The sequence below is a fragment of the Strix aluco genome, chromosome 4 (genome assembly GCF_031877795.1).
Source record: "Strix aluco isolate bStrAlu1 chromosome 4, bStrAlu1.hap1, whole genome shotgun sequence".
Lineage (NCBI taxonomy): Eukaryota > Metazoa > Chordata > Aves > Strigiformes > Strigidae > Strix > Strix aluco.
This window is the reverse complement of record NC_133934.1, coordinates 90,972,172-90,999,812: the sequence shown is the minus strand read 5'-3', so window position 1 is coordinate 90,999,812 and position 27,641 is coordinate 90,972,172. Positions and strand designations below refer to the sequence as shown.

At 40.7% G+C, this 27,641-nt stretch overlaps 1 protein-coding gene across 2 annotated transcripts; it reads right to left on the bottom strand.

Annotated features, from left to right (window-relative positions):
- Positions 1-101: 101 nt before the first annotated feature.
- GANC (glucosidase alpha, neutral C) lies at positions 102-27,639 on the bottom strand. Of its 2 annotated transcripts, XM_074824201.1 has the most exons (25): positions 27,367-27,638; positions 26,743-26,796; positions 26,154-26,216; positions 24,504-24,612; positions 22,831-22,958; positions 22,112-22,294; positions 21,203-21,248; positions 19,720-19,786; positions 18,238-18,334; positions 17,486-17,666; positions 16,461-16,614; positions 15,045-15,280; positions 13,824-13,950; positions 13,083-13,162; positions 12,041-12,184; positions 11,550-11,646; positions 11,068-11,169; positions 10,335-10,578; positions 8,577-8,641; positions 7,982-8,058; positions 5,999-6,073; positions 5,467-5,580; positions 4,799-4,911; positions 3,173-3,276; positions 102-2,294 (listed from the first exon to the last, which is right to left on the bottom strand). In XM_074824201.1, exons 5-25 carry the CDS (start codon positions 22,851-22,853, stop codon positions 2,185-2,187), a joined length of 2,439 nt encoding a protein of 812 aa, XP_074680302.1. In that variant the 5' UTR covers positions 22,854-22,958; positions 24,504-24,612; positions 26,154-26,216; positions 26,743-26,796; positions 27,367-27,638; the 3' UTR covers positions 102-2,184. The 2 variants fall into 2 exon arrangements, with proteins under 2 accessions (XP_074680302.1, XP_074680301.1); XM_074824200.1 differs by lacking the exon at positions 26,743-26,796 and having other exon boundaries at positions 27,367-27,639.
- Between the last annotated feature and the right edge of the window lie 2 nt (positions 27,640-27,641).

Below are 27,641 nucleotides of genomic sequence, written 5' to 3'. Positions count from 1 at the left end.
AGAGTATAAAAGCTAGTAATTCACTTGAATCAGGTACCCTTGGAAGAATACTCAATAATGATTCTCAACGGTAGAAAGAAGGCTGAAAGGAATAAGGCATGTAACTTACTTGTTACTTTATTTCACTTACTTTCCAACTTCAGAAATACCAGTTAAAACATTTCATTAAAATGCTCCAGACAATAATTATATCCTGTCAGAAGCGCTGCTATGCTTAAACATAAGAAGCAATCATCAATTAAAGCTTAGAAGCTGATAGAAAAATAGGGTCTGTCTCAAAAATAGCATCTGTGACTCTTCTCACAATTGTAAAAGATCTATTTGCTACTGTCCTACCTGGATTAACTCGTCTGCATTAAGCACAGCAGTATTTAGGCTGCCACTTCCTGGAGTGGAGGCTCACACTGCCTGCTCGAAGGGGCTGACAAACAGCTCTCCAGAATGAAAAAGAAGGAACTTAAGGGTCTGGTGGGAACAAACTGCACTTGGTAGTCAAGAGCGGAGTAGTCACAGTTTGCTCTCACACTTGCTGTTCCCAGAAATCTGCCCTGCAGGGGACAAACAGCAGCAGGTGGGAATGACCAACCACGCACAGAGAGGGCTTGGGAAGAAGTGTAGGGAACAACGTACAAACGGACTGTTACATTATCTTTAGTTGGCAAAAATGGTGATCATCCTCCTATGTTCCCTAAGAGTTAATTTACTGAATTATTTATTAACTACTTTCTTATCTTGCTAAAAGAAATTAAGTCAATTTTGCCCTTTTATATCCACAAACCGCAACTGATGGCATGTTCAGGTTTGACTCAAAGCAGAACTGGTTTTAAAATAATACAGTTGTCCAGCATAGCAAATGGAAAGGGCAAACAACCTGAGCTGTGGAGCAACAGTAGCCTGTGAAAAGAGATGCCTGATACAGAAAGGACTGTGGGAATAGGCAGGATGTAGGCGACGTGGGACTCAGGATGTCTCCTAGTTTTGAACAGGAAGAAAGCATCAGGACACACCAGTTCTGTTGGCACAGATAGTGGGAAAAGGAGGCAAGGGAACATTAGGGTGAATTGTAAAAGAATGGGGGAATAAACATGAAATGGGATGGCTAAATGCAGAATTAATCCCATTAAAATTAAAAATTTGCTTCATAAATACCAAGCTCAAATCTTAGCCAGATACTAAAAACTGACCAAGAAATTACTAAAATATGTGTAAAAGAAGCCAAACCTTGACAAGAGTTGGAAGATGTGGAGAAGAAGAGCTCTCCATAAGCAGAGTTGCTTCACTGGGCTGGCTTTAACCAATGACATTGAATCCTTGAAAAATGCTAATTCTTTTATAACAAAAGACTTTTTCTTAAAGTAGTACTTGCAGAGAGGGGAGCAATAACATGGAAGAGTTTCCACATGAGTCTAGCTGCTACTCTATGCCAGTATTGCACTTACGCAGACCTGTGCCTTTTCAAAATCCACATGCCAGCTTCAAAGCTAGCTATTGGAGAGACTTCTGCACTCCCCCACTACTGTCTTTTACTATCATGCAACTGATTGGCACAACCTACTCAAACTTCACCTTCAGTGACTGGACTGTTTGGCTAGCCTGCTCTTTACTTTCCTGTACAGACTGCCTAATTTTGCATTGTCATAAGGACTGGGAAGGGGAAGTGTCTGTAATCTGGGTGGCTCCTTCTGTCTTTGTTTTCACAAGGCAGCTTGCAGGCAGAACTCTGACGAGAACCTCTGTGTCTGGCATATCTACTGATGCTGCTTGTTGAACTGGCCCAGATCTGTTCTTCTCAAGTGCTCCAGTCTCATAATAGTGGGATTTCCAAATACTTATATTTAACCCCACGCTAACAAGCCACATTCTCACCCCACCAATTTATAATTTTTTTGCTGCAAGTGAAGGCAGAACTCAATCTTAATGCCTAACTGAAGCTAGCCTGGAGCAGATAATATTCAGCTTTTTTCCCTGAAGATGCAATCCTAGTGCTATTACTTTCGCTGAATAGAAGAGCTATCCAAGTTTAAATTAGTGCTTTAAAAGAAAAATTTTAGGAAGTGTTAGTTTGGGGGTGTGGGTGGGAAACACATTCCTTGATTTGATTGGATTCAAGTGAACATTTTAAGTCTTCCCAACTTATTTCCCCTCAACCTTTCAGTGAATTCTCTGAAGAAGTTGTGACTCCTTTCAGTTGATGCAAATCTCCCAGTCAGCATCAACACTCAGGGCTAAATTTTCCAGCGTCAGCGCAGAGGTCTTCATATCATATGTGAACACCACTTCTTTTTCTTTCCCATCTGAAGAGGACAAGAGAGTTTACTACATGATTTAAGAAGAACCATTATGAAATACAGTTACACATGACTCCCTCCAGTTTTTAATTCAGACTGTCCCTGCCACTTGTGGAAAGGATTGATTAAAAAAGAAATAGTAGCTAAATCTGCCCAGTATACACATAAGAATGCAGCAGAACTGGAAAAACTCTTTTTTTCTGACCTATCAAACTATGGAATTAGTCAAGGATTTTTCTGAAAAAAATAAATCTTGTTTCAGCACAGGTTTTCCTCCAAAAGTTCTGAAGATTGACAGATGGAGGCAGAAAGTCCATGTCCACATGATTCCCAAAGTGAAGGGATGAGCTTGGAAAGCAGCCAGAAATGATAAGCCCTTTCTGTAGATGCTACCACCTACCCATAGGGGATCCCTCACAGCTTCTAGAGATCCCCACATAGTCAGGAACTCCAAACACTTTTGAATGAGCAAGAACAGAAAAGTAATTCTGGTCTTGTCTGCACATTTCCTGTTCTAGACTAGGCAGGCTTACAGATCTGAGCAAATGGTCAGTCCCTCATTTGAAATGCTACCTCTGGTCATATTCTGTGCAGGACAAAGTTACCTGAACTTGTTAATTCTGAACCACTTTTATTCATGTATCTGTTGCCTTACAAAGCAAGTGCTCTTCAGTTCTGCATGTAATATTAGTGGTGAGTAGCTGTTGGCTCCTTTCACTGAATTCTGTCCTTGATATCAAAACAGTAGCAAAGAAAACTAAACAAAGATGCTCCCTATGCTGTAACACTTCCCTTACAGAGCTGGCAGTTTGCCACCTCTAGTGAATGGTAACAGAGCAACAGTATTTCAAAAAACTGTAGTAAAACAGAAGTCAGTTCGTTACCCTTGGAACGCGCTGTCACAAAAGTGGGCTGCTGTCCAAATCCCAGAACTATCACCCGTTCAACCACACATGTGGTGTGGTATTGTCCACTTTCATCGGTGCAGCTGAAAAAAGAAAATTATTTCATAGACATTAGTTTCTGTCCATCAGTAGAAGTTCAGCATTTTACAGAGAAAGTACTACTTCAGTCACTCCCCGAAAGCTCCCTATACTGGTTTCCTTTCCTCTATTTATCTTTCTCCTGAAACAAGTAAAACTTTCTCCCATTATCAGCTAATTTTTCACTGCATAGCAGATTTCACAAAGTTAAAAGAAAAAAAGTTTGAGAAGCTCTTCTGTGGCAAAAAGCATGGCTTTGACAACCAGAAAAGTTCTGGATTTTTGCCAAATGGTAGTAAAAACTCCTAAGTATAAATGTAAAGCTAATTTTAACATTTTTCAAGTAAGACATTTCAATCTGAGGCACAACTGTCTTTTATTTTGTTAAATGTTTAATTTTTATTAAAAAGCTCTAAAAAAACCTCAAATCAAAATGAAATTTTCCTTTCCGGAGTGAACAGAATATTATATCATTTATCTCAAAATGACTTTTTCCCAACTTCCAGATTTGCTTGCAATTTGGCAACATTTTTCTTTCCCATCCTGCATTTTTAAGCTTTTCAGATTTCATATCCCAGGTAAAGAGATTTGAAGCATACTTTTAACTACGTTATCCAAGCTAGCGTACAGTTTTGCTCTGTGTTAAATTTTGTAGTTTTAGGACCACCTCCTGCATATTTTTGAAGCCTGAAGGAATAAAGAAATGCCTGTAAAACCACCCTTTATGCACTGCACAGGCCCATGGGCAACATACCTCAATAGTAAAAATGTCATAGTGACATATTTAGCATCTCTTTCCTTACAAGCAGCTATAGATATTTTTGTCTTTCATGTTGTTTCACTCAACCTTTACAGGTTGTGTTCCCTCGTGCTTGTATATTTTACCATGGTGCATTTGTTGATGACATTTGGAGGCTACATATAATGGTGTCCGTTTGTGGTTCCCACATAGAATCATGAATATCTCAAGTTGGAAGGGACCCATAAGGATCAAGTCTAACTCCCTGCTCCTTGCAGGACCATCTAAAAGTAAATCATATGACTAAGAGCATCATCCAGATGCTCCCTGAACTCTGACAGGCTTGGTGCTGTGACCACTTCCCTGGGGAGCATGGTCCAGTGACTGACCACCCTCTCAGTGAAGAAGATCTTAGAAAAATACATCTTAGAAAATACAAACACTCCAGGTGTTGCCTATTTGCAAATCTCCCAGTTTATCTTCTTTTGTCTCTCTGATCGGCTTTACTCGTGCTGATAACTTTCTTTGTATTTGAGTAAAACTGTAGAATCTCCAATGTGACTAGACTGAAACAATATAAGACAACTCAGTATTTCATGTGTTGCTGCCCTCTGACTTCTGCAGAACGTTGTTTATCTCTGCAGTTTTATGACAGATTCTGAATGCTCTGGGACTCTGCTAAGCAACAGATGAGACTAATACTTCTACGCTTTTAAGAAGGCCTCATGAACTAGAGGAGGTTTTCCAATGACAGTGTGTTGGTGGCTTTTGTCCATTACTGCTGTTACCTGGAAGTGAGAATGTTCTTGTGGAAAGTGAATTTCCGATACAGGAACTGCTTCTTGTGGAGATACTGAAATGAATGCCCATCATCTAGGTAGAGCTCACCTATTGCACAGGCCTGTGAAACACACCAGATGGAGTACAAATTAAGAGCAGCTTCTAGTGCTGCACAATGAAACTAAAAACATCTTGCTATATGTTATGCTTCATAGTGAAGGGTGTGTGTTTATTTTTCTTTAATGACTTGTACCCCCAGAAGGCTCAGAGGTTCCAGCTCTGAGAGTGCCTCAAGACTTGGACATCCTGGTTTTGTAAACCGATGTGGGTGGTGCCAGGTGTCATCGCATTCATTAGAAAAGACAACTGTAGGAAATTCTCTCTGTGTCCCCAAGAGGAAGTTTGTGGCCTGCTTGTTCTCTATTCCTTCTTCCAAGGGTCTAGAGGAGGGCTGAGAAAGGTCAGAAAAATGTCCTGCCTCTGGTATACTCAGATAGTCTCACTTTGAGGGAACAGTGGGAGGGAGGTGGGAGCCCTGCCAAACAGGAGAAGTGGAGGAGAGCCATTGGGCATACAGATGCAAATACCATTGTGCTGTTCAAACAGGTAGCAAGGACCTTAAAAGGTCAGATGGAGTAAAAGGCAACTCCGTAAAGGGAACATAATCTCAGAGTACCTCTGTGTCCAGGGCCACGTGGAGTTCGTAAGAAATATCTATCATCCATTCAGTGGATTTTCCAGCTGCAGTCTTTAGAGGTATCACAGTGCCCCCCCGCTGGAATACAGGAATCTGTAAAAAACAAAGCCAGGGTAGAAAGGTTCATATGCTCTGAGCATATCTTTTTAACTTGGAACAGGGATAACTGAAGCTTGCTCTTATCAAAGCTCAGAAATTAACTTCTACCACACGTACATAAAGAAAACTATTCAACTAACAATGGGAATAGTAGTAATCTTCCTGTATGTGTACAAGCAAAATATCTTTGCTTGGAGAAGTCACATCACCTCACTTTACCACCAGGACACATTTAGTCTTATATCTAACAACAAAGGAGATGGGACTTTTCTTCTCTATAAAAGCTATTTTAGATTATGTTCCTACAAGGAAATTGAAATGTCACTTTCCTGGTTTTGAATGTTGACAAAACAAATGCCTATTTTTTTTTTTCCCTGCTCAGTGGAAGTAGTATTTTAAAACAAAAACATACATTTTCCAGTGTTACTGGGATCTTCAGAGTGCCTGGATCTTCCATTCGTTTAAATTTTCTGAAATCATACCAAATCTAAGAAAAATAGAAAAAACAATGAGCATGACATACATGGCAAGATGTTACCTCTGCAGATGCAATTACTCCTCTGCTTAACCTTACTGTCACTATTCCTAACAGCCTATTTGATGTGCAAGAAATAGCATTTACTTTTTAAATCAAATCACCTTCTTGATGGAAATAAGAAATTCTCATTCCTGAGGCATAAAAAAGAACTGATCTTTTCTACAGTTTGTGTAATATCTTGTATGTCTTAAAGCATCTGGAAGTGTAAAACAATGAAATACCTCTCTTTTTCTTTTTTTTTTTTTAAATCTAGAAATGCTAAGTTCCATAATAAGCTTATTTATATTGAAGTGAAAATTAACAACAAAGTCGCTAATAACAAGTTGTTGTCCCACAAGTGGGGTCTTTTACCCAGTGTGCAAGACGCCAATATACACACAGAGCAGAGGTATTTTGTTTCATGTTTGGACAGAGATGGGTGCTAGGTGGTAATTCCATAAAGCCGGCACACTGCACACTGGCAGGCGACATATTTATACACTTCAAACTACATGAATACACATTTGTTGTAGTGACCATGGGTTTGTTTCTTATCACTTGGTCCCTCACTGGTTACCAACATGTCTTGTCTTGATTTAAAGTTACGGTGTCTTCTTATTTTTCTGCACAAACTCAAAGGGTGAGGGGGGAAAGTCTTTTTGGTCTTAAATTGAGTTGGTGGTTGCAATCTCCTCCTACCACCTTTACCTTTCCCTTAGTTAGCACAGATTTTTTTGCTGACTTTATGCTTCTTTGGCAATTACTCAGCTTTTGGCACCTTCTGGGCAGGATGTTCCCCTGTTATTAGTCTTCCAGTTCCTCCTCAAGGGCCTAGTCGTTAGTAAGGCCTGCATTGTTTATACAAAGTAAGGAGGCCTACATAGTAAAGTCATGACTCCTTGTCCTCCTTAGAAGATTAAATGCAGTACATCTAACTTGAATAGTGTCACTACTACCTAGGCACTTATCCAGACATGGTTTTACACAGGTAACAAGGTTGCAAAAAAGAGCTACATCTGAAACTTCCCATGCACCACACCTGCCAGCAGGTTTAACTGCTTTAAGTGTGCCAGGCAGTCAATTCCCACAGAGATCTTGATAAAAATATATTTTTTAACTTGTTTGGAGAGCCTAGTCAGTTTTTCTCCTTATATTGATATGAATTCTACATGTCCTCAGGTGTATGAGTGGTCACAAGGCTCTGCATGGTCTCAGACACTCCCCTTTGCTGCTCTCTTTCCTCTCATTCCTCTCTAGCCTCAGGCTTTCCCTTAGGAACTATTTTCCTCAAATTCTTTCCCTTCCTCCACCCCTCAGCTGCTGCAGACAAACACTCTTTGTAGGAGTGGATGACAGTGCCATCCTGTGGATAAATAACTTCAGAGAGGAACTGATCTCTGTACATGTCAAAGTCTTTGCTACACACACCCCAGGCTACCGAGGCTTGTATTTCCTTGTTCTAATTTTTCCTCCCCACAGCTTTCTTCTGATTTTTTTACGGCCTTTCTTCAAAGATCCCTCTTCTTCCACATAAAAGAGAAATTTAACCCAAAGATAAATACATGAAAAAAGGGAATCGACAATTTAGTGAAGCTGTTTTTTTGGTGTTCCATGAAAAGCAGCAAGCCTTGAGGGGAGATTTAAAGTATAAGAGATCTGAGATTTGTGCAGCAGCTCTTGAAGAGGCAAGGAAGTAAATTTAGTTAGCCAAAAATGTGAGGTATCAAGTTGGAAGGAAGGTTCAGAGTGGCACAGAATGGCCAGCCAGCACTTGACAAAGCAGCAGTGCTCAGCAGTTACGAGATGGGGAGCTGGAAGGTTGATGTATAAAATACTACTTTGGGCCAAACAGTTGAGCAACTTCATATTGTTCCTCACCTCCTCTGACCCTGGAAGCAGAACACTCACTGCCTTGGCCTCTTGCTCCGTGACTGGATGCACCAACAAAGCATTTCCTAGAGAAAAACATAAACATGGCTGTGATCCTGAAGGTTGCATCTCATCGAAGCAGAAGCTATACGCTCTGGGGTTGTCAGCCTCCCATAGCCATTTTAGGGGCTTGCTTGGGCACGCCTTGTGCTTAGGTTCACTTTCTACAGCATAAAAAGGCATGTGTAGGGAGCTGATGGTTGCTTGGGTCTTGTTCTGTTATGGCGCTGGGCTGCACTCTATACCCACCAGCTTGGAGGCATTTCTGGGTCCCTCATAGTCTAAGAGATGATTTCCTGTTTGCTCTAGTCTAGTCTAGTGACTAGTGAGATTGAAGTCAGTTTTTGCATGTCATATGACCCCTTTTTTCAAAGTGCTGTTAAAACCGGGTCCCTTAAAGAGGTCTCACATTCAATACTCAGCTACAGTGTAATTTTTAAAAGTCTTGGGCAGAGATTTCATGTTTTCTTTTTGTCACGCGACACTCTTATCACCTCAAAAATATTTAACTCAAATTCCAGAGGATGAGAAGACACCTGCTTACCCAGCATGTACTCATTTTCCACACCAAAAGTTTCTATTTTCCCTGGAAACTCTACCCAGAGAGGCCTGTAGAAAGAAAGATAGTGGGATTCAGTTAGTTTCTCCCTTCCTAACAGCCTGCTCAAGGCCTTCTGGCAATTTCAGGCTTCATTTTCTCCTTTTTACAAGGCACAGCTATCAAGAACTGAAGATAGGGCAAGGTCCTCTTCTGTGCCTTAAAGTGCCCCTTCTGAGTCACTGATGAGAGTTCCCAGTACAGCATGGGTTAAGACACTCCCATATACCTATGGTTTGGCCTCCTACAGCCTCACTTTCTTCCCTTTTGCTTCCTCCTTACAAGGTTGCACTACATATTCCTTCCTTCTAGCAAAGAAGAGATGGATGAGCCTTTCTGTCACAGTCTACCAGCAACGCTGACACCTGATGAGCTAGTCCCTGCAGCACAGTCCTTCCTGTTCTCAGCAGCTCACTACTGCTTTTACAGCATGTCTCCTCCTGGTCACAACTGAAAAACCTGCACCAGAAGTTCATTTTCAGTCTTTCTCAAAAAAGGGTAGTGCAATAACCATCTGGTTACAGAACAGGAATTGTATATTTAAAGTTTGAGAGATTATGACAATAATAACTCATACAGAGACATCGTCTGAGTTTCCTTACACAAAAAGCCTGGCTCACCTGCTCACTCACAGGCATCCACTTGTTCACTGCAGCCCTGCTGTACATTGTGCTTGCTAATGAGACACATTTTCCACTCTGCTTGTCTCAGTGAGAAAAATACCATGCTTCCTCTCTAATTCTGTACCTACTGCAGCAAATTTAACACAATAGAAGTTTTATTTAATACTGTGGGCAGTGCACCTGTCAACGTAAGCTTCATTTCAAGAAAGTCAGAAACACACTATGTCAGCACATACAACAGGGGCATCTATGCCTCTACATGTGCAGACAGATGCTCACGCTATGTCTGTAATGCAAATCATCTTCAAAACTCAAACCACTCAATTCTTGTCAAAAAGACCTTTATGTTTTTAAAGCTTAGGAGATGTGTTGTATTTGCGCAACAATATGTAAAGGTAAATGTGGTGCAAAAGGATAGTTCTAGGGCAACCTTAAAGACACAGCAATACCAGGGAGATTAATGACATTCATCTCTTGCTGAAAGGATTGTTGCACTCAGTTCCACTGTGGCACTTTCTTAGAGGTTAGAGAGCAGCAGAATAAAAGTTTATTTTCTAATTTAATTTATGTTCTAGATTATTAGATTCTCTGTTAAAAGAAAATTATAAAAAATACTGCAGAGATAAATGATCAAATTATCAGTATGAAGTACGCTTTTATAACTAACAATTCAGCAGTAACAAATATTTTCATGAGAGGCAAAATGGCATTTATGTTTTTAGGTCAGCAATTTCAGAGTCCATTAAGCTGTTTTAAGTGTGGGTTGGAATACTCCATAATGTTCTTTATCATGACGAGGTCTGGAGACCACAGTACTTTAAAAATATGTTTAAAGACTGTGCAGTGTTTATTGAATTAGTGTGTGCCACTTTTGGAAAAAAACCCAAAACACGTAATTTTCCTCTGAGAACCCTACCAAAGCTTGCAGAATGCATGAAAATAGAATCTGGTAATTTCTGTGGGTTTTTTCTTTTTTAATATGTAAATAAGAAATCACGAAAGTAAGAGATGGTAATTGAACTTCCTTCCTCCAAGTAACTTCATGAAGATAATCACTAAACCTCCTGACTTACGCTCTTACCTCATAACCGGTTCAGCCGCTGTGTGTGCCCGATAGAACAGTGTGTATAAGTATGGCAGGAGGACGTAGCGCTCTCTAATGGCTTCCCTGATGATCTGGGTGGTGTTCTTCCCAAAGAGCCACGGTTCTCGCCGTTTGCTCTCCATGTTAGAATGACCTCTGAAGAAGGGCTGGTAGGCTCCAGCCTGATACCAGCGAACAAGTAATTCTGGTTCTGGATCTCCAATAAACCCTCCCACATCAGCTAGATATTGCGCAGACAAATAAAAATACACAGTTTTGGAAATTATTCTGAAAAATGTGAAGTTCTCCTCTAACAAACATTCCAAGTGTATAAACCCATGCATTTCACAGTGTGCTTGCAGTTCTGCTGTTGGGCAGCTGCTTGTCCAAATATGAGTGGAAAACCGGTGTGACAACTTATCCTTTAATAAAAATCTCAAGAGAGCTTTTGGAGGCTAAGGGAGTGCCTTCCCCAGTGACAGAGGACTGTCACAGTGATGCTACGGAACACCGCCTGAGGACTGCTGCTCCAGGTGAGACGCAAACACTACGTAAGAGTTAGTGAAAAAATGATGGTGAGAGCTAGGTTACTGACTTCTGAAACCAGACTAATCTGTGAAACTGCCTGGAAATGCACTGCACTGTTAAGCTTTCCACCATCTGTGTTGAAATCTATCTTGGGATACAAGCTTGGTGGCACCAGTGATTTTTATGCAGCTGAACACCTTACCTCCACAGAATGAAATGCCTGCCATGCTGATGGTGAGCAGCATTGGAATGGATATTTTCAAGTAACCCCACTCTGCTGTGTTGTCTCCAGTCCACACTGCCCCTGGAAATACCCAGTTTCAGCATTACACAGGAAAGTTGGGCGTATGCTTCAGTTTATGCTTGCAGTTAAGGAAAGAAGACAAAATGGTCATGAACTACTGGTGAACTGCTGTTCGCTGCAACTTTTTTTTCTTTATACACACATGCTCCTGAAATATGCAATAAAAACAGGTACTTGTTTGTCACAGGACACAGGATGTTATTCTGCCTTTCACTTGTACACACTTCGCCAGCCTCTCCTGACTTTTTTAATCACTTGCACTCTTATGAGCTCATCATGTCAGTATTTCTAAGATGGTTTCTGTCCTCTCTAGACTTTACTACACACCAAACTTAATAGAACAAAGCAGCATGGAAGGCGTCCAGCTAGTCGTTACTTACCATACTTCTGCGATCCAGCAAAGAAAGATCGTGTGAGGACAAACGGTCTCTCTTTTCCTGAAGAACGCCTGATGAGTCCTTCTGCAGTTGCCATTTGCTGAAAATCACAAATATAAAAGGAAGACAAATTCTATAATTAGGATATTTGCTCTACTGCCTTTTAGGCCCTTCTAGGGCAAGAAAGTTAAGAAATCGGTATCCCCAAATAATACCTATGGTTAAAGCAATACTTACTAGAATATACTTGAACGTAAAAAATTATTAATATTGTGTAGTCACAACCAATGTCATTTACATTGTTACGGTAGAAAGACAGATGTTGTCACATTCTCCTGTGACCAATCACAGAGTTTATTTCAAATATACCAATATCTGTCAAAGCAGAGTTTCAGTCCTTGATGGAGGTTACAGAATACCTACTACTGTGTAAATTACCTCATTAGACATACTCCATGAGAGTAACTGCTGATTTGTGTCTCCAGATACTCTACCTGGTAGAATCCGTAGAGGTTGTGTACTTCCCGATGCTCCCAGTTGTTGTAGTGCACAGCATCTTTCTGCATTGTTAGTTCTGCCCCTTTGAAGACTGAAGGCTCATTCATATCATTCCATACAAAGAGGATATTAGTGGATCCCTATGACACAGGGGTGCAATTAGGACATAACAGAGGTACTGCTGTGACTTCATGTGTTTATCTCTAGTGGGTGTCAGACCAGTCCGGGGTATGAGTAGAAACAGCAGCAGCAAAGTAAGACATGGTAATTATACTCCTGTGGTCACTTGAAAGCTGCCAGTCATTCATCTCATCTCTCTTGGTGGCCCTTCTGCGGTCAGGCTGGCAGCCTACAAGCCCACTCGATTTTTGCAATTCTTACAGAAGTCAGTAGGTACTTGCTATTCATGCCTTCTGGTGAGGGACAAGAGGCAGGGAAAAGACAAGTATTAAATAGCCATGAGGAAAAGAATCAGAGAAGGCCAGAAAAGAAAAGCTGGAGAGGAAAAGCAGCATGGGAAATGTCTACTTCAAACGTCTATTAGGGGAGTGGTTTCAACAACTCTACTGCAAAGCAGAACTTTGGGGTGGGGTGGGGGGAACTGGAGGTGTCTGGTAGTGTCCAGCCAGACACTTTCAGCACTAGGCAGGAGTGCTGGAAGGAAGGTTGGGGTGAAGTGACCACGAGCTATGAGAGCACTCCCACATCCCTCCTTGTGTACTATCATGGCAGTAAAAGCTGGAATTGCAGCAGCTGTGTTAGATTATGGGTTGCTAAAATGCCTGCAGTTTGTCCATACTGCTGCTGCAACTAAGTGAGCAGGTTCACTGGTAGCATATGGGTTCCAATTTTCTTAGTGTAGACAAGTCCATGGAGAAAATTCTTCTGTGGTACTTCAGCTTATCAAGGTATTTTCCTCTACATTGTGATAATACAGCTACAAAAGCCACTGACTTGCTTAGCCAGTAGTTTATCTTCTCTCTTTTTCCCATTTTCAGGCTTTCTGGGATATTTAGATTAGAGCAAATAAATACACACCTTGTATGTTTTGAAGGCAAATTGATCTGCATACCATTTTCGCACTTCAGGACTGGTGAAATCCAGGTAACAAGAGGACCCTGTGGATGTGGGAGATCCCAATTATTTACCTGATTTTAAGAGCAGGCATGCATTGTCTTTGCACCTAAATACAGGAAAGTGTCGCTGAGAAGCTGAATAACTACATCTTGCCATGCTACTTGGAGTTGTAGTATGTCCTTGATTTTTCCCATATTCATTCCTTTGAGAGGATTGTGGGCTTTCTGTCTGTAAAGAAGGGGGACAACCTCCTTTTCTCCCTGCAACGAGATCTCCTAATGAAAAATAATACGTCAAATCACTATATTATGATGGAATCTAAGTCTTTGGTATCAGGGTTCACTTAATTTCATCCAGCCGACATAAGCTGAGCTCAGTGCAACAGACCAGACTGCATTTCTGTTACCCAAGACAAGTTGGGAAGAGGGATGGTTGTTCTCATCAACAAATCCAACTTTTTTAGCTCTAGACACTGGGACTATCTGCAGATCCAACAGACATAACAGAGGAAGTTGTACAGCTGAGGCAATTAGAACATGACTGTACCAAAGAAACCACAAAGTATTTGAAATTCTGAATATTTACCAAAAAATGCAAGGAATGTAAGAATTTAATTCCACTTCCATGGGTCCCAATTAAACTATTCTGCAGGATTTTTAAAATAAACAGTTTGAAATGTAGAGACAGAGTGGGTTTTTTTACCTGGCCAACAGATGCCCTCAAAATCTTGCCCATTTCTGTCTTTCACAAAATATCCCTTGTCTTTTGCCTCCGAATACAGGGTATACATGGGATCAACCTTAATGTGAGGATCTACAATGACAACAAGCTGCCAGGACAAGAAAATAAAATGCATCATTAGCATGAACTGTACTGAATAAAACAGTAAGAGCTCACTTTTGATAAAAGGCAGATAATGATTTCAGTTCAGGCAAAGAAGGTAGCTGTGTCACTGATTTTAGAAAGCAGTTACCAATTCCTGTAAATACTGTGCTTGACTTACGTATACATGATAGGTGAATTTACAAGGAGGGCATGAATTCATGTTTACTCATCTGAAATAAGGGCCAAACCCCATTGTTTCAGATAAAAGCAAGTACCCCAACCCCTAAAAACACTATGCTTAATTCACTGCTGTATTCTGTGAATGGGTAAATGTCTGACTTGCATGTTCGTGTCCCTGCTTAAAATCATTTGCCTTAAGACATTTAAATATATCTTAGTTTGTATAGCATACAACAGCAACAGAAGTTTCTAATTTTTTTAAACATCCATGTATTGTATTTTGCAGTTACCTTCTGCTGCCATTAACTGCCTTGCTGTAAAGCTGAGAAACAGCTACAACTTTTAGATATTAACTGTGTACATTTTAACACCTCTATAATTCCAAGGAAAATATTTTAGCTGTGAAAGCAGAAATAAAGACTAACTAAGCAAACAGACTGTACATCATACCAGGAATTCACCAGAAGGAAAAAACATTTAGTTTATGGTAAGCAATCATAGCAACATAAAGTAGAAATCCCAGATAGTATAAGCAGAAAATAAAAAGTATTATCAATACAAAGAAAAGCTGAAGCAAGGATAGCAACTACCAATGGTGGAAGCTCATGTTAAGTAGAAAAATTTTTCCCTGTCCCCATCAAGGACAGGACTGGTCTGCTTCTGTAAGATGGAGCTTCATGAGGGTCAAACTTAGGCTCATGGTCAGGGTACAGAACAAACTACAAAATAGTAAAATGGCACGAGGAACTGAATTAAACCAGATAGCTTGTGCACTGGAAGAATCACAGACCTCAACACAGTCTAATTTACTCTGTTGAGTTAAACTGTTTCCAGTATCTGAAGTACCTTGGTTAAAGCTAGATTGGGTAGCTTCACACTACAAAGAAATACTTTCTTTCTTCCTGGTGTACTATTTACCTTGCGTTTTTTCTTTCTGAGATGTTCTTGCATCTTTCTGGGGTTCTGGAATTTCTTTTTGTCCCAGGTAAAATACCTCTTGTCATCTGTGTGCTCTATGTCCAGCCATATCACATCATAAGGAATGTCATGTTCATCAAAGCCAGCATCTACTGCCTTGACATCTTGCTCATCCTCATAATTCCACCTGCACTGATGGTAGCCCAGAGAAAAAAGTGGGGGCAGGGCTTGAGTGCCTAGGAAGAGTATATGAATGAAGATAACACTGTTAATGCCTGTCAGGATTTTATCTAGAGACTCTAGAAAAGTCAATGTGATTAATATGTATCTGTCTGGAGTTAGGGAATGCTGGCCTAAGTTGAATCTAAAGCATGCTCTTCATACCAAAGTGACTGAACTCTCGAAATAACAAACATTAGAACAAGCTCAACAGCCAGAAAGAGCAGAGGGCTGTAATAATACAAGAATGAGAAGAAACGTGCTGTTCCATGATGCTGACTTGTTATTCCAGTAACCAATATAATTTTATTCTTTAATTTTTTCTAATGTAAAAATATTCTAATTAGCTTGTCATTAATGCAAACAATTAAATAGATTTTAATCAGCAGAATGCAATTCCTGTGACTGCTTGAACCTGTTTACCTGTGTAAACAGGCCCACAGGTGATGCAGTACAAGGAGAACCACGGAACTGCAATTGTTAGGAATTTTTAGAATTAGAAAACATGTACATATGTACGCATATGGCAAAAGGGAGCTGGGAAACTTTCCTGAGGGTGCACTTCTGCTTGGCAAGATCCTCTTGCAATCTGGCTACTTTCCTATTCCTGTTCAGCTGAGCCACAATCTCTCTGTAACATCTGTGCAGCAATCATTGCTAGCGCACTAAAGAACTACCAGGGATGTTTCTGTGCTGTTAATTCTCTTTAGTACATAAAGAATTTTGCTTTCATAAGATGTTAGCCCTCTTGCCTCCATTTTTTCAGTCTTTTCCTGAGCCTCTTGCTTCTTTCCTTTCGCATATCTGCATGCCATCACCTATCTTCGTTCTCTACTCTCCAGGATATGTTACTCCATAACTTCAGTCTTTTCTCATTATAAGGTGGCCTGCCTTGATGGTGATTGGCAGTTCTAGCCCCCTGTGTCTCCTCTCTGAGGGAGCAGTTTCAGATAGCAGTAATTATGCTGGCTTCTCAATTAAGGGCAAGTTTGACCAAGTTGCAGATGCTAGGGAAAACAAGGATGGAGGCCTGTCTTCACAAAGCACCAGCCTTTGCTCTACAAACTGCCGTTTGGGAACTGGCCTCCTGCACACAATGAGCTAGGTAAATATTAACCCACTCTCGGGGACAGCATGTTCCTCAGAGAATTTCCCAAGTAAATGTGCTGTACTGACTCCAATTATGTGAATTAGTACCTGTCAGTTGTGCAAACTGCTTGAAGATATCAAAAGGAGTGGGTCCCATCAGCAGAAAGACGTCAATGATACCGCTTTCTGACATCCAGCGCACATCAGTTAGAGGCACTGCTCTCTGCTTCGCAGTCTCTGCAGCAGATCCGGATGGCATGTGCTTTGAAGGAAACCAGCGTAAAACTGAATAGCTTGCTCTATCAAACTTTTGTTCAGTGAAGGAGCAAAGATGGAAACCCACAAAATTCACTAACACATACCTGGCAGGTAATAGAAATAGACACTGAATGTTTCTTACATATCCTTCACAAATCCTTTGCTTTGCATACTGCTTATACAAAATACAGTAATAGTCAATGAGAAAAAATGGGTAATGAGGGGCAAAGTAATTAAAACTTCTCTACAATTAAAGACTATGCATTTTCTGCAGGATCTTTGAGTAATAGCTATGTCATAAGTAATAAAGAAAATTATTAACCACATAATGAAGTGCTGGAATAAAGCAAGATTTGTTTTTCTCACTGTTTCAATTTTAACAGAATTCATATGTGTGTGTTTCAAGAGTTGAGTCAGTTTACTTTCTGAATATTTTATGTTTCTTGAAGGTAAATCACATTCCACAGAATAATGAGCCTGCTAAGCAGAAATGTGTGGCAATTCCCAGAATTTAAAAACTCAGAAAAATTTTTCATATCCAAAAGATTGTCAGAATTTTTGTCCAACCTTTCTTCTAGCTGCTACAGCCACCTATGCAGATTTTTTCTGCTCCAACATTATGTATTTCCTCTCTGCCTTCTCCTGTAGACCTGTTAAGATACAAGTTCTAGAACTTGACTCATGAAAGGAGTCATCTTGTTCTCTTCAGTGGTTTAATACAACAAATTTAGTAGTAGGGAGGACAGGAGGAAGAGACTGACAATTCTTCATTAGGGAGCAAAAGATAGATCTCCAATAATGTTATGTTCCTGTTGACCCTGCCCTGGAGTTTCTTCTTTCATTATCAAAGTCCGAGGAAAGTGAGCAACTCTCACCTCAGCTACTGCCTTTGTATTAATATCCACCAGCGTTTCTGAAGAGTTCAGCCAGAAGATCCCTGAAGTTCTGTTAGGCTTGTGTGCTAAGAGAAGGGGCACTGAACCATAAATGCCTATTTTGTCATGTATCTTGTGGCCGAAGATATCCAAATTATAAAGCCGGTAGGCATCACCATCACTAGGACAAACAGACGCGTTTGTTATATGCAAGCATCCTGCACTAGGCCAATTTTAGCTCTATTGCCATCCCGCTAAACTCTATGAACACATTGTATTATGGTCTTTTGTTTAGCATCCAGAGCTGAAATACAGACAGCCTAGATTACTGCTTCTTTGCTTTGGTCCTAGCTATCTGAGTCAAACAACATTGTTGCTGCCAGTGAAACTACTGTTCATTTGCTCTAAGTCCTAAAATATGAATTCTGAACTCTCCCATCCTCCCATGGAGTTGCTCTTTTAAGAGTTCTGCTTAAACATGACCAATCCTGCAATTCAGAAAAAAAACTGCATGGAAAATTGAAAGAGAACAGAAGGGGTCATTCATGAAATTGCGGAGTGGAAAGGGAAAGCAGATCAACTTACTCCACGTGGACAGGGGGTATGACTCAGTTTGCTGTATCATTAAACTAAAAATTACACTATATAATGTACATATCTCAAGCTGTTGTTGGCATTAAACTAGTAAGACAATGTTATAGTTCTCCTCTACAAAAATGATACTGCTTTCACTAGCAATCTGCCACCTTTACCTGGTATTTTTGAGAAGAAGTGTTTCTGTGTGTTGTGGTATTCCATAAACATGGTCAAATCCATGTAGAGAGAAGTCCATGCCTACAGAACTAGGACCTGTGAGAACAACATTAAAAGAGAAGACCACAGAGTTCCATTCTCAGGCTTAGCTGAAAGCAACAGAGCACAACAACCTAACTGAAAAAAAAAATAATCCAAAAGCAGCTTTTAATAATTAGCTCTTTCATACTTACTTTCAACTTCACTTTCATTATTACTTCTGTACTACAGAGGTAATGTTTTAAACATTTTATTGTACTTATTCAGATTTTGATTTGTTTAAGAAGATAAAATTAATCACTTTCATAGAAAAAGAATACATGGAATAGTGGGTCACTTAATTATTCTGTAGTGAAACTGCTTAACATTATCTCCTGTTTCTATCCCAGTACCTACAAGCCAAGCTTTGCAGCACAGTGGTACAGCAGAGTGGACTTCAGAGTCAGAGGTGCCTGTTTTCTACTGCTCTTCAGCCTCAGCCAGGGGAGTAGCATGCACAAGAGCCTCTGCCAAGGATATCATCTTGTCACATTACTGAATCCAGAGCAATTTTTGGCAGGTGACCAGAGATCCTGTAGACTGACAAGCAGTGGCTTCAGGATCAGAACCTGACCATATGGACTTTATTCCTCCAACACAGAGAAATGGAAAAACATGATGCGGGCCTAATACACCAGATGCAGCATGAACAACAAGGGCAACAGCTTCCTGCCCCTCTGTGTCTTGACTGTGAACCGAAGAAGCTCCTGTCACCAAAAGGAAGCTCTTTCAGACTTCCCTATCCCTACTGCAGCTGCTGGGTAGTGCTGGTTGCTATAAAAGTCTGCATGATAGTGGTAATGGATAAAGTTAACCAACTCAATCAGTGTAGAATACAACTGGACAGACAGCAGATGGTCATAAATTTTAGTAATTAATTTAAATTGTATTTGAGCTACTGACCTACATGTTTCTATAACCTTCTTCTTATCCCTTAAGACTGCTCAGTATTTCCTGTTATAGTCCCCCACTTAAAAAACGTTTCTGTGACAGTTATTAATGCCTAGATATCATGATTTCTGACATGTCAGGAGAATAAACTATAAGTGAAATCAATGTTATGTGCTAATACTGAAAAAGAAGAAAAAGAAAAAAAAAGGAAAAATTGCATTATATACCAGTCAGCCAATGCAGATAGGGTTATGCTGTGTCAGAAATGGCACACAGTGAGCTGACAAATGGGTCACATTTCATGTGTTCCCTCCTGAACAGAAGTCTAATGAATATTTCCAATATCGTCAAATGTGTTACCCATCACTGATATCTGACAGGCAAGTTAAAAGCAGGAGTGAGGAAGACACTGATAAACATTAAGCAGCTAAACAGAAAGCTGACAGGAATATGAACGAGCACAGGCACATACAAAGCAGTAAAGCTGTTTTCAGAACTAGACTGAGACTTACCATGAGCTTTGATGTCTAAGAAAGTGCCAAATTTCTCTTGCCAGAGACCTAGATCCTCTTGTTTCATCTGCATAAACAGAAATAGCTAAGCCTAACAAATGCATCTGCTCACACCGTGTATTTCTAAGAAAAATATGTTTATTCACACGAAGACTTGTACATTGTTAACTGCTTTTTTGCCAAATATGGTTAATATAAATAAATCTCAAACACAATCCAGATCCTGCTGCAGGAATTTACACTGAAGAACTGACGTGCTAGTGGAGCACACATGCACTCTGCTACAGCATAAAAGTAATACCTGAGGTCTTGGAAAGAATCATAGAATGACAGAATAGCCCAGGCTGGAAGGGACCTCAAAAGATCATCTGGTCCAACCTCTCGTGAGAAAGGGAGCCTAGATGAGATTATCTAGCAACCTGTCCAATTGCATCTTGAAATCTTCCAGTGACGGGGACTCCACCATGTCCCTGGGGAGGTTGTTCTGCTGAATGATTGTTCTCACTGTAAAAAGTATCTTTCTTCTGGATGCTGAACATGATTATGAAATGCAAAGATTGCATGGATGGAAACAAACAGGAAAACCTATACAAACAGAAACCAACCCACTCCCCTAAACAGTAAGGGTCAGACAACAGAAAAACTCTCCACACTCTCTGGAGTCCTGTGTGTGTAATTGATACTTTTAGTCTCTTTCAAATTTTGAGCCTTGTGCCCTGCCATTCATTGTCCTAGAATTTCCACTTTTTGCAGCGTCTTTCCTGGTTTGCTTTTCTACATTCATCCCAGAATAAGTGGATGTGGCCTCTTGCAGCTGTGTGACTCCCCCAAAGCAAGCACACTCCCTGGCAGAACTCAGAGTTCAGACACAAGTATGCTGAAGGCAGCATAGCTCCTGACATTTATAACAGGATGGTGGACTAAGCAGCCATCTGCTCTACAGGAGGCTAAAATTATATCATGGACATAACTCAGCCTCCTGAGAAAACTGGTATCTGCCTTTATGCACTGCCAAGACCTGGTCTTTTTTCAGAGAGATTCTTACTTCTGTATTAAGCATGAATGTATGTGGAGGCATACTTTTTGACGGTTATAAACCAGGACTCATTCTTTTGAAAGTCTCTTTGCAATGAACAGGGAATTTGAAAATGACCAAGTATTACCACAAAACTCCCTTTTATACATCTACTCCAAATCAAATGAGAGAACAAAAGAGAAAGAAATGCTAAATAAAAAGGCCACACCAAAAACATTTTTGAGCTAGACCTACTAGGTGGCTGATCTGATCTGACTGATGCCTTCTACAGCCCTGGTAAAACACATAAACCTTTATTCAACTATGAAATTGCAAAATATCTCAATATGAAATACCAGGACCTTTTTGAATTTCACTGGAAAGTGACTATGCTTGTTTATTAGAACGTGGTTCTAATTCTCTTTCCTACAAAATATTCATGCTGGAATTGCAGTAAACATGGATTACCTTAGAGGAATCACTTGCTGCCTCCTCATTTTCTGCTGTAGGTTTTCTAGTGAAACCAAATACATAGAAATTATCAGTTTATTGTTACCGTAAGGAAAGATTTCAAACAGAAAATTCATATAGCATTATGCACTGCCTTATACAAGAGTTCTGGTGCTTGACTATTCTGATAATTGATGTCATAGTTGAGAGCTCTAACTGACAAATCATTTTACTATTCAATGTCTTGAAATAACCTTCACTCCATATTTGAGTTAGAAATAAATGTGAAAGGCCAAAAAGTCAACCTATCTGCATCAGTGTTTTGTCCGTCCAGAAGATCCTCACTTCTTTGTCATTCTCTGTTAAGGGCTCCCTGTTAATTACAATTTTAGAAATAACGCTCTTCAGGAGAGATGCTTGCTATGCTCTTCTTCTAGTCATGACAGGTCCTGCACTGTGGTTTCTCATCCTTTGCCATGGGATTGACCTGTAAAATCTTGCAGCTATATGGCACATTGTAAGTTGAACAAAACTTACTCCAGGAGCTTATATGGTGAATAAAACTTACCTAAAGAGTAAGTTTAGTCATAAAAGGAGGCAAAACTAATAACCTCATCATCCTACCATCACTCATTCCCAAGAAAGACAAGGGATACCAGGATATTTTGGTATTTTACAGAATTGGCCATTAAATGAGGTTAGTATTTTGCACGTGGCTGCTGCAAGGGATTAAAACAGTCTGCAGTTAATTGATCTAGAATTTCTTTGTTAAAACTTCATCATTGTACTTACTAGTATGAAGTAAAAGAGAAGACAGATTTCAATGTGTAAGAGCTTCTATCACAGAAACTGCAATTCCATAGAATCGTTTATCTTCAGCTACAGCACAATCAGTACATACTATGATGTGATAGACAGATACTGTACCTATCACTGGGAGGTGGTTGTAGGTGCTCAAAATATAACAACCCATTGGAATTCATGCTCAGCACAGTCTCACCCTTGGACTGTAGCACCACCTGGAAGGGGTTTGCTGTGACTTGAAGTTTGTAGTCCTCATTAACACTTGACAGTGCCAAAATACCTGCCTCCTTCTGGGATACGAAGAGTCTGGCAAATGGAAAGCAACAACAGCTTTATATGAACCAGCAGCATGTGAAATTCACTGTGACTAAATAATGATTTGAAACAAAAGATGGGCTGAGATTACGTGCATACATTATAAAAACCTCAAGGCTAATATTGAGACAAAGAATGCCAGAAATACATGCTGTGTTCAGGGTTCACTGCACAGTGCAACAGGTGGCTACAGAACTGCCGTGAAAACTATCCAGAGTTTGCATTCCTTTCACATTAACAGGTAATGCCACAGGTGAAAATGATGCATCGTAACAAGTAGGCTATTTTCTGACTAGGTCAAATAGCCTCAAGTTTCTTGTGTATATGACAAAACCCTCTCCTATGTATTTAACATGATTTTTTTAAAGTAAATTAACCACATGCATTTTTATTTTCTCTTCCTGTAAAAACTCTGTATTGTAGAGAGACAACTGCAGTGTAGCACAAATGAGGGAGAAGGGAAAAATACTCTGGCAAATGAAGCTGTATAAGTTACTAAGGTGCTAAATCATCTTCCCATCACTTACCTCTGGGTTGTAGGATCCTTCATAAGAACATCAGGAACTTTGTATCTTGCTCTGAGAGGAGATGTCTCATCAATTTTAAGCCTGAAAATATTGCCTTCTATTTCACTAATTTCTACTTGTAGAAGAGCCTGGGAGCAAGCAAACAGATAAACTGGTAGTGATAAAAAATATCAACTTATTTTTCAACTCAGCATCACCAAACACTTACTGTCTGGAAAAAAAAATGCTTGCTTTCTGATTTAATGTTCATTACTATAGCTGAGCAACAATCATCATCCATATGAATTTACACCAGCTAACTCTACTTCTCTCCTTGAAGAAGCAACTCTTTTTAAGTGGACTCTTTATCTTCAAGTCTATCACGCCTAGCATTTTGCAGCCCTCCCCACAAGCAGCATGGAAAAGAGGGGTAGTATATACACTAATCTCAAAGTCTGGACAATTTCACTACTGTGCTGTCAATGTAAGAACGGCATACTACTGAGATGTGGGCTTTTTGCAAAAATGTCAGTGCTCAGTGTTTACTAGTATTCACAATGGTGCTGACACTGATGAACTGTGTCAGAAAGACACCTAAAGAAAGTGCATAATACTGCCCTACCCACTGTAGCTTGTTATTTTAGAGTTCAGAGAACTGGGAAGTCACCTCTGTTCTAGCTCATACAAAATGACTCATTTTTCCTTTGTGGAGGATCCCTACACCACAAATCCAATTTTTCTTCTGTTTTTTCCTTTCTTAATCTCTCTTCCTGTGAGACACAAAACTGGCTGAAGAATTTTGGCCTTGTATCTTCTCCCTCAACCTCAAAGCCAGTCAGCCCTGTTCTCTTCAAAGGCATGAAAGAGCTGTAATACCAGAGGGAGAGTAGGCAAAAGAAAGAAATATTCATTTGGAGTTCTAGATCCTGCTTCCTAGGAAATATATTATGCAATCTTTGTATAAATTCCCAAATACTCTAGGAAGCCACAGAACCTTCAGTCTTTCATCTATGTTAAAATCTAGACAAAAAAATAGGCTCGTTTTTCTAGCTGACTTCAAGGAAAGTCAGGATTAAGAAGAGAGGCAGAAAATACATTTATGCAGAGTATCTACACAGTGTGATGCTTAGAGCATGGAAGAGAGCTGTAGTTCCAAACTCCCATAATTGGAGAATGGGTTAGGTTGCCTATTCCCTGAGTGAATGTGCTACCTGCTATACTGTTAAATTACAGAAATAGAAGACACCCCTCTTCCTGGCTGTCTTCTTAAATGCAAAGACGACTTCTTTTTCCCAAAAAGCTGCCTTGGAGCCAACACAGGACTACAAAGGTATGGTTAGGAGGTGCTAGAACATAGGTCTTCTTATTCCATTACAGAAAAAGAATTTCTTATTTTGGAATAGTGGAGAAAAGTCTGAATGAAAGAGATTTTTTTCAGATAAAAAGAGTTCTATTCATATTTTTCATAAAGTAATTAAAGATTTTTTAAAGTTCCTTAAAATACCTGTTCTCCTTGCACAGCCTCAAGCTGTCCAATAAATGCAGACTGGCCAGGACATCTTTAGGCTGATACTTTGCATCGCATCTTAAATATGTATCATTGAAGAATCTCAAAACCTGCAAGTATTATCAGACTTGTGGATAATACTCACTGCTCTTTCTGTAAGCACCCTCTTACCTAGGTGGGATCTCACCTTATTCTCCTCATGAATAATTTGGAATCTGACATTCTCATCACTTAACGTGACTGAATCCAACAACGCTCGATACAAGGATTTTCCAGGATGCAGAAGTTTCTGACGCCTGTCAAGACAGAAAATTATTTTTGGTCTCCCTAACTGTTGTGGCTTATATCACAGGGGGACATAATATTGTTAGAAATGTTTACTTAGTAATTTTGTCTTGAATTTTTTCAAATACAATTATTATCAGCACTTCAAGTCAAGGAGAAAAAGAAGAAATATAGTTCTGAGCACAGATACATGTTTAGGAATGAGATGTTAGAGGGGTGTGGTCACCCATCACCACTCTATAGGGTTTTTTAAACAGTAATAGTCTTAATTCAAGTGTCCAGCTAAACTCTCAGTTGTCTGGTTATTCTTCTTTCTATGATCCCAGAAATTTCAGCTGAACAATCTATTCTTCATTTTCTGTCATATACCCCTGCTTGGTATGCAACCCCTCAGTGAATAGCTTCTACATTCTGTGGTGATGAAGCAGTAGACATTTGTAATTTGTAACCTTCCGACATTGTAACCGCACTGAGAAAATTGTTTTTCAACAAGCCTGCTGACCACAGAGTTTTGACTACAGCTTTTGGCCCTGATGATGTTTTTAGGACACAGACCCTGAAACAGGCTCTTTCCACTGTTTGTAGAATGCTCCTTGCTGAGCTCAGGTTTTATGAACAATTTGAAGGTAAGTGTATTGGAAGCTACCTTAAAGGGAAGCTTCTACATTAATAAACAGACTCTCTGTCCTTGCAAATGGATATTGCACAAATGACAGCAATCAGATAAAGGATTTCTTTTAAAAGCAGATCAAAGACAGGATCTGATGCTTGCCAATGTGTGGCAACCTCCTGCTGAGTAATTAGATGTGTTAAGTTAAAATTTCGACAGGCTAGAAAGGGCTGGTGTGAAAAGAGGAAGGAGTCCTGCTCTCACTAGCAAAATGCTATTTGGGGGTTTCTGAACACAATTTCCTGCAGAACAGAAATTAATATCTGAAACTATAATGCAGTATGTCAGCGACTAATTGGAATAACACTGGGCAATCGTTCCTTTCAGTCAGGCAGCAGGAGACAGAAGACAATGGAGGATGGGAGGAAAAAAAGGTGGAGGTATCTCAGAAATGGGATGAGAAGGAGCACTTAGCTTAAGGTTAGCTTTAAGAGACTAATGCGCTAGAATTTAGATCTGATGCTACATTCTGGCCAAGGTATTTGCTCAACAGGACTCTTAATCGTGTATGCTATTGTCACAGACTAATGGTTTCTATTGAGAATTCTGTTGTTTTGAACTACAGATATTCAAGAAATATCTACAAGAAGAAGACAACCTGCGGCTGAGTGTACCTGTAGTTAAAATATTGCTGGGGCTTTGTCAGATGAAAGGACTGACTCTTTTGAATTTTAACAGAAGAGGTTTTGGACGTAAGATTCCACCGTTTAAAATATGCTGATTATTGCTTGCTGACAGGTGAGTGGAATGCTCACTTTGAAAGATAAATCCTGAAAGCAGCAGACTTCCTGTGATTAAAAATCAATGTTTAACTACTTTCTTCATCTTTTAATATTACTAGTTTAAAAAAACGAACACCTACACTACAATTCTTCTCTTTACCTGTAAAAAGCAATCTGGTTGCATTTCTTAAAGGTGCTTTTGTCCACAGCCTCATCTTGGACACTAGAAAGAGCAGATAAAGAGAATGTTTAAATGTGTTCACCAAACACCTGCTGAATGATCAGATGATGGGGGTCCTCCTCAACAGCGGTAAGGATTAAAGAGAGTGCAGACAACTGTGGTGACATAAAATGTGTTGGACTTTGAACTACTGTGTTTGGATATGGGAAGAATTTCTTATACATTTAGTTCCATATGAAACCATTTCCTTTTGAACTTTGACAATTTTGGTAAACAATTGAATCTGTGACTAACAGAGCTGCATTTCAGCATGAGTGAATTCTTGGGACTTTGCATTTTGAAGACAGATCTCTCTGCAGTCCTTACAGTTATATATTATGTTCCAGTAGTAAGAATGGAGAAAGAGACGGGATTGGCAGAAAAGGAGAAACGCTGCACCCTTCTCTTCTACGTGCAGTGGAACTGATGAGGGAGGGAGGCTTCTGGTGGCCCTGCTGACAGTGCTACATTACCTCTAGGCTTGAGGTAACTTTTAGATCTATTAGGTAACAGAAAAAAATTGGCTTGCCTGAAAAAATGGACTGCCAGTAGTATCTACCATCAAAATACTTCCCTCAACATGCTGAGTTCAGACACACATGGAAGAGAAAAAGCTATTAGTACTGGCAGACAAAGAGCTGATGCTTATATAATACTTATTAACTATATACATGCAACATGTAACCTGCAGATGGCAGCCATGAAGACTCGGTCACAACTACCGTGAACTAAATAGACCTGGATTATTATTAGAGACCTCACAGCAACCATGTATTTAGGCAATTTAACCCTTCTCACTTTTGCCTGAAGATACACATGCACCTTCGTGCTTTCGCCCCAGGTCTATGGGACTGTTGCCGTTATTTCGCACCCTGCCGCCGGCCTGCCAGCCCTGCCGCCTGCGCCCGCTGCGCCCTGACACCCGCCCCGGGCCCCGCTCCGCGGCCGGGCACGCAGGAGGGTGTTTTGCCCCGGCAGGGGCGGCGGGGACAGCACCGCCACGGCCCCCCCCCCGCCTGTCTCCACCGCCGGCCGACTGCGGGGCCTTGCAGGGCCCGGGACCCCGCTGCCCGCGGAAAGCTGTGGGGCCACCGCGGCCGCACCGGGAGCGAGGAGAGCGCCGGCCAAGGAGCCGCCACCGGGCAGCGTTTACCTGACTTCCCCCGCCGTGACCGCCTCCATAGCGGAGCTGCCCCCAGCCGGCGGCTGCAGCCGCCGGCGGGGAGAAGGGGTGACGGCCCGCCGCCGGCGGCTGCAGGGCCCAGGGGGCTCCCCAGAGGGTGGGTGGGCAGCCGGGGGAGCGGGGCCGCTCCTCCCGTACCGGCCGGGCCCCGGCGCGGCGGCCTGTCACCGGGGGAGCCGGCGGGCCCGGAGCGCAGCCGGGCCGGCGATTGGCACCCGGGGACGGCCACAGCCCAGGCGCAGCCG

Bases quoted from the DNA above. Each gene is read 5' to 3' on its own strand.
- GANC (XM_074824200.1), bottom strand. From the start codon at position 27,395: ATGGAGGCGGTCACGGCGGGGGAAGTCAG. The intron at 16,615-17,485 runs GTGAGAGTTGCT...TTTCCTTCAAAG, and splicing joins ATACAAAGGCAGTAGCTGAG to CACATGCCATCCGGATCTGC. The intron at 3,277-4,798 runs GTAACAGCAGTA...TTCTTTTTTCAG, and splicing joins AAGAACATTCTCACTTCCAG to CTGCACCGATGAAAGTGGAC.